At 51.0% G+C, this 6,471-nt stretch overlaps 1 protein-coding gene across 3 annotated transcripts in view; it reads left to right on the top strand.

The window, feature by feature from the left end:
* The first annotated feature begins 5,894 nt into the window (after nucleotides 1–5,894).
* The window catches only part of RUBCN (rubicon autophagy regulator), an 18,037-nt gene continuing 17,460 nt past the window's right edge, over nucleotides 5,895–6,471 (top strand). For 2 of the 3 annotated variants that reach the window (XM_031055399.1, XM_005419109.3), the window contains exon 1: nucleotides 5,896–6,047. In XM_031055399.1, coding sequence (XP_030911259.1) covers nucleotides 6,009–6,047 — 39 coding nt within the window. In that variant the 5' untranslated portion in view covers nucleotides 5,896–6,008. Of the gene's footprint in view, nucleotides 6,048–6,471 lie in introns of all 3 variants that reach the window. The other variant, XM_031055400.1, reaches the window with a different exon arrangement.

Here is a 6,471-nt window from a genome sequence, read left to right as displayed (position 1 = left end):
GTGCGTGTGCGTGTGTGTGTGTGTGTGTGTGTGTAAGTGTATCGGGGACGCGGCGCGGGATGTGCGGGTGGCAGCAGTGCCAGCAGTAGGGATGGATGCGCGGGGGATGCTTCTGGAGAGGTCACGTCCTGCGTGGCTGTGTGGGGGTACCGGGAGGCGAGCAGGCAATGAATCAACCTTTCGCGAGTGGGATCGCTGCTTGCAGAGCGTGACACTGCCCCCGGCTCGGTCCCTCGTGGGAGGAGCGCGCAGAGGGCCGGGCTGTCAGAGCCGTCACCCACCCGCGGCCGCACGTCTCTGCTCACTGCCGCGGGATGGAGCCTTGGCCCCTGGAGGGGCGGTGATGGCCACGGATGTGGCACCTCAGTACCGGTGCTGTGTCCCCACTCTGTCCCCCGTCAGCCGTGGCCAGCACAGCAGCTGCCAGGTCTCTGCTTCACACGCCTTAAGCTCAAGGGTGAAACTACCCCGCCCTAACGCCGGGCTGCCGCCCTTCAGGTGCCTCTGCAGCTCGCTGCTCGGGGATCCTATCTCCTGTCCTTCCTGTCTGCATCCCCTCTTCTAGGTGCTGAACAGACATGTCTTTATTTATCTCTTTATTCCTGAAGGCAAGGCCCTGTGCCTGCACGTGGCTGGTGGTGAGCACGGTGACCTCGGCTGTGTGGTCTCATGTGTGCTTCAGGCCTGATTTTTTTGTAAGCATTTATGAGCAGCAGAGGCTGCTCCCTGGAGGTGTTTTGCTGGCGAGTCCTATTTACTTCACGTTTTTACAGGTGCATTGGTTTTGCCCTGGCGCTCACGAGCGCAGGGTGAATGTTGGATGGAAATTGGAGGTGTTGGCTGGGGAGGAAGGAGCAGCTGAAACTTGATATGGGAGAGGAGCATTCCTTATCTGAGGGGCTCAGCCAGTCGCTCTATTCCTGCTTGCCATATCAGCTGGGAAAATGCTACCGGTGCTTTTAAAGCTATAGCACGGGTTTGGGGTGCCTTCTGATCTGCACAGTTTGAGCTGTTCTCCCTCTTTACTAATGTTTCAAACTCAGCAGGTTCCAAAAGGTAAAAGGAATTGACTGCATTCAGTGCTTTGTCTTTCCAGGTTCATCTTTGTGCATTTTCTTGCCTTTGCAAGCACAAGTCCTGCACTACCAGACTCTGCCATCGTGTGACTAATAGAGCTGGGGTGGTGCCACCCCCAGCACTCCCCCAGGGACAAGGAGGGCATCATCCCCCGCTGGTGCTGGCACAGGCAGGAGCCTCCTTGTTCTCCTGGCTGGCACTGATCCTTGGGGAGGATCCAGCATGGGCCTTACACTGCCTTGTCCTTTGTGTGATGTGGTTAGCATTTTTATTGCCAGTGAGGTGCCATTTCACACTGGATTGTGGCAGTTATCGATAGGGAATAGATAGAGATCACTGGATCCATCTTCTTGTGCATTACAGAAAATGCAGCAGCAAAAGTTATTTTGCTGAAGTCCATCCTTGAGCCAGCACTGGAGAGGACAATGAGGATCTTGTGCTGGATTTTTCCTGCTAGCAGCAGGTCTGAAATGCATCAAGTGGCAGGGCTGTAATGCCAGTGTCCAAGGAGGACATTGTCCTTGGAGGCAGGAGAGTTAATGCTGTCCTGCTGGGCAGAGAGCAGGGCTCTTGGGGTGGTGCAGAGGGCACAGCAGTCCCAGGGGGAGCAGATGGGCCAGTGGTCAGCTGGGCAGGTTAGCAAAGAGCTTCCACCTTTGTCTCTGGTGCCAGCAAGACCTTCAGGGACAACAGGGCCAGAGGAGAGGGTTCCTAAAGGGAACCTGTGCTGTGAGCAGTGGAGGGAGGTGAGCAGCTGCTCTGGGTGGGGTGGGCTGCTGTGGGGATCTGCTCTGCCTGTCACTACCTCTGGCTGCCTGCGTGCTCATCACAGGCAGGTCCTGTGCAGATTGAAGCCCAATGGACAGTACCCTGTGTCCACAGGTTGTGGTCATCTGCTTGTGAGAGACTTAGCCAGATGAGCAGGTAAATCTATCTGCCATGGGAAGGTTAAAAAACACCTTTAATCTCTATTTTCTTCCCTCATCCTTTGCCAGTGCAGAGCAGGAATACGTCAGCAAGCAGCTTCCCTGGGCTGTGTTTGCTGGGGGCACCTTTTGTGGTTGTGCCCCCGTTTTCCATCAGTGCCAGCTTGCAGCTTGGATGCGAGTTCCCCTGCGTGTCCCTTTTCCAGGCAGCCCGCTCAGCTATTCCTGCCCATCCCTGCTGGGCTGGCAGAGCTCTTCTGGCTTCCTCTGCCTGTCAGCCACTCCCCGCGACTGCAGATGAATTGCACGGAGCCTGGCTTCCTTTAATCCCTTTTCCCAGCAGTGCCGAGCCCGGAGGAGCGGGCGGGGGAGTCCAGGGAAGGGGCTGCTGGTTGTCTGGGAGATCTGGGGACAGCGAGGCGGGGCAGAGCTCTGCGCAGGGCAGCTTAGTGGAGCCTTGGGTTTCTGCAGGAGGAACTGACAGCCAGCACGGGAATGAGTGTCCTTGGAGATTTGTCAGAAGTCCCTCCATAACCTCAGCATCCTTAGCCCAACCTCTTTAGTGTGCTAAGCAGGATCAAGAGAGTCTTCCAGGTGGAGGTCAGGATTCAAGCAGCCATTGCTGGGTGCCTCCTGCAGAGCACAGTAGATACACAGCAGGTGATGGGTGCAAGAAAGATGAGCTTCATTTTTATTTTTCAGTTTTGACCACTGGCTACCTGTGTGATTCTGTTTTGGAAAGTAATCAAGGTTTGGTTTTATTTTACACTAAGAAGTCAGCAGCATGGCTCGCTGCCTCTGCTGTGAGTCACGTTTGCTGACTTGGACTGAGAGAAGTTCCTACCCTTGCTGGCATGAAGGGGCTGAGGAAGCCTAGGAAGAGCAAGCAGCATTCCCTGTTGTCAGCAGTGGCAGCATTAAGCCATTTTTTGCTACAAAGCTTGCAAAAATATTCTGTGTTTATTTGTCTTCTGTATTCTGTGTTTTATCACTGCAGTGCAAAAGGTTCAGTTATGTTTGGGACAGTTCCCAATGGCAGGTTGATGTTGCTCTGCTTGAAGATGGAGTTTGTGGTGGTAAAGAAAGGAGATCCAATGCCGAGTTTGTGGAGCTGGTGGTTAAAATTGGAGGCTGGATCAGAGGTTGTCTCTCAGCAGGAGAGGGATGCAGCTGAGATCTCACTGCTGCTCCACAGCCCTGCAAGTACCCTTGGCCCTTCTGGCTGGGAGACCCAAGCTCTGCTGGATCAGGAGAGTAGAAGTGTGTGTGGTTCTTGCAGGGGTAACTCTGGTCTTGTTCTGTGGCCCTCTGGGGTATTACTCACTTTGCCCTTATTGTAAATTGGGGTGTTCTCATGATGTAATATGAATTGCCCTTACCCCATGCCAGGCTTTCTATAGCAGGAAAAAAAGTAGATTTATTCAGGAAAAAAAGTAGATTTCTTAGTAATTCTCTGAACACCAGCAGAAAAGGGAACTTGGGCTTTCTCCATCCCTCCTGCCATCTGAAACCAGGGTTCTGTCAGTGGGAGGGGAGAAACCCTGCTGCTAATTCAGGGTTGCCCCAGAGTCCAGTCAAAACTGAAATGTGGTTAGCTGTGCTCTCTCGATTTCCCTGCCACCTGCAGCCAACTATATGGGTCCTCATGTCTTTAGCCTTGTGTCTCTGTGGCCTTTTCAGTGTTCCAGCCCAGAAACAGCTGGGGTTTGGGTATCAGAAAGGTCTTGTCTGTCCCAACTTGTGAACTGCTTTGGGCCAACAAGTCCCATAGGATACTTACTGTTCTACCAGGATTTAATTCACTTTTGGTGGATTCAAGATCACCTCTGCAAAGGCGCTTTAATTATGTGGCTTATTCTCTTTGTGCTTCCGTGTTCAATGTTTTAACATTCTGAGATTATTTTGCTCAAGGATTGCTTACCCTTAGTTTCCCCATGCTAGGAAAGAGCCATGGATCCTGGTTTCTACCTCTTGAGATGCACAAGTCCTTTATTGAGACCAACCATTTGGAAAGGCACATCCCTGTGTGTGCTACCCTCACATCCTTGTGTGCATCGCCTGCTTTTTACAGCCTGAAATAACATGGGAGGGAGTTCCCCTGACTCACTGACTGGAATATCAGTGGCGTGGCTGAGCTTTCACTTGCATTTCCTAACTCTGAGTGTTAGAAATACCTTAGGGAGGAGCTGCTGGTGTTCTGAGCTCAGTGGCTGCAGGTGCTCTTTGACCAGGGACTGCTGATTCCTCTCTGGGCATCCACAGCCAAAGAACATCTGCACTGCTCAGGACAGGGATGAGAAAAGCCCATAAATTCAGCAGAGCTGGATCATTTTTTTGTGTCTTCCCAAGCTGTATCTCCTTCAGGAAGCTGCCTGTGATTTGCATCTGTGCATTTTTCTTCAGTCTCTTCTGAGATAAAGCCCCATACCTGTTAGTTTAAGTACAACATGAACATACACATGCTGTCACATGCTCTGCAGGTCTGGTTTAGAGCTGTGGTGCTGTCAGGGTGACAGGCTTTGCTGCTGGGATGGGTTGGCTTCTGTGTGGTTTAAGCTTAGGTGGCACTGGAAGTGGTGATGTTTCCATCATGAGGAAGTGACGTGAATGGGCACCTTGAGGTAGAGCCAATAGTTAATGATTAATTAATCTGCTTGTTCAACTAATCAGTTTGGCAGTAGTGAACAAGTTTCAAAAAGAGAATATTGGTGAGAAAAGCTTCGTTTTAATTACCAGGAGTATGCAGCCCACACTTTGATCCCCAAGGGATGAAAATGAGAACAGTTTTCTATCTGTTATTTATTTGTTTTCATTCTTTTTCCCCTTGTGTTTTGAAAATCCAGTTTGGTTTTGGCTGTGGGAGGGACTAACTTCTGAAACACCATCTTGTTTCTTGCCAGTTGAAAACTTGAACTTTCATGCTAAGGTATCAGGGTGCTTTTGTTACAAACCTTGCAGTGACTTTTTTTTTTTTTGTTATTTACCCTCCTACCTGTACCTTGCAACATTCCTGTTCTTCTGAGAGTAGCTCCTGTTTGAATATGTGTTTTTGACAGCTGCTGTTCATCTGGCAACATTGTCAAGCAGCTTGAGTGGGAACCTCAGTCACCCAAAGCTTCTTTCCCCAAAGCTGCTTTTCCATAGTCAAATGATGTTGCCTCTCTACACCATTGCTCCTGCTTTGTGGTAGATAATGGTGATTTCTTGCTGTATGCAGGGCAGCCAAGGGGGATGATCCTGATGAGCTGTTGTGCATACTCTGGAGCTCACCAGCAGTTTGCTAATCTTTGTCCATAAGGTGATAATGTTTTTGCAGGTTGTGCCTACAGCAGGTCAGGGCCAAGAGAGCAGCTGTACAGCTGGAGATGCAGATGAAGTGTCACCTCCCTGGGAGAGGAGCACCTCTGCATCCTGACAGGACTGGAGCTCTCAATGTGATGGACATTGCTCAGGGAGTGCTGCTCTATAAACACAGGGTCTGCTCGGTGTGGTGGCCCTCACACCCTTCCATGCAGCTGCTGTGCTCCTGAGGGGCTCTCTGAGAAAGAGCATGTCAGTGGAGCAAGAGCCTGCTAGAAAGTTAATCCCCAGGGTTTTTTGGCCCAGACTGGGCATGTGGTGCATTGCAGCAGCCATCAGTCTGTTCTGTCTATCTCCAGGTGGTGGCTACCACTCATCAGAAGAATCATTACAATATGGTCTATTGTCCACAAACCATGTATGGGATACCACAGGGATGCACCAAGTGCTTCAGCTCTCCTTTGCTGGTTTCTGGACCACCAAAGGTTTCAGCCTGGGCAGAGTTTCCTTTGAGAGAGTGCAATACCATGTTCCTGTCGTGGAGTTCCTCTTGCTGTAGCTCTGATATATCTTGCTGTGTTCCTGTGCAGGAAAGAGCACTGGAAGCTCCTTGGCAACTTGAAGACCACAGTGGAAGGTTTGGTGTCCATCAGCAACCCAAATGTCTGGTCCAAGTATGGTGGCTTGGAACGGCTCTGCAGAGACATGCACAGCATCCTCTACCATGGGCTCATCCATGACAAGGTATGGCTCTGTCCTGCCAGCACGACTGTTTGTCTGTCTGTCTGTCTGTCACAGCCTCAGAGCCTGTCACAAGCAGGTGCTGCAGCTCACTTCTGTGCTCATAGCAGAGTGGGCACAGTGCTTGTAACAGGCTAGGAAGTGATCCAAGCAGGGGCTGAGCTTGCCTGGTAAATGCTGTGGCTGTCAGAGGGACCTGGGTGCACGTTCTTTCTCTCTCATCTACTTTCAGTATGTTTTTTCTAAGTATTTGTGCCCCCTGTGCTCAGGCCAGCCCCTCTCTCCTTTCTTTCTGTGGCAGCCAAGTGATTAAATTGCATTTGCAATGAGTCAGCCCCGTATCATCTGCACTTGGACAAGTCCCCAGCGAGGGCTGGCAAGAGAAACTCGCATCTTCCCTGTTTCTGCTTAGCTGTGTTAGTAACAG

Source organism: Geospiza fortis, unplaced genomic scaffold (genome assembly GCF_000277835.1).
Source record: "Geospiza fortis unplaced genomic scaffold, GeoFor_1.0 scaffold172, whole genome shotgun sequence".
Lineage (NCBI taxonomy): Eukaryota > Metazoa > Chordata > Aves > Passeriformes > Thraupidae > Geospiza > Geospiza fortis.
This window is presented reverse-complemented; position numbering and strand designations above follow the sequence as displayed.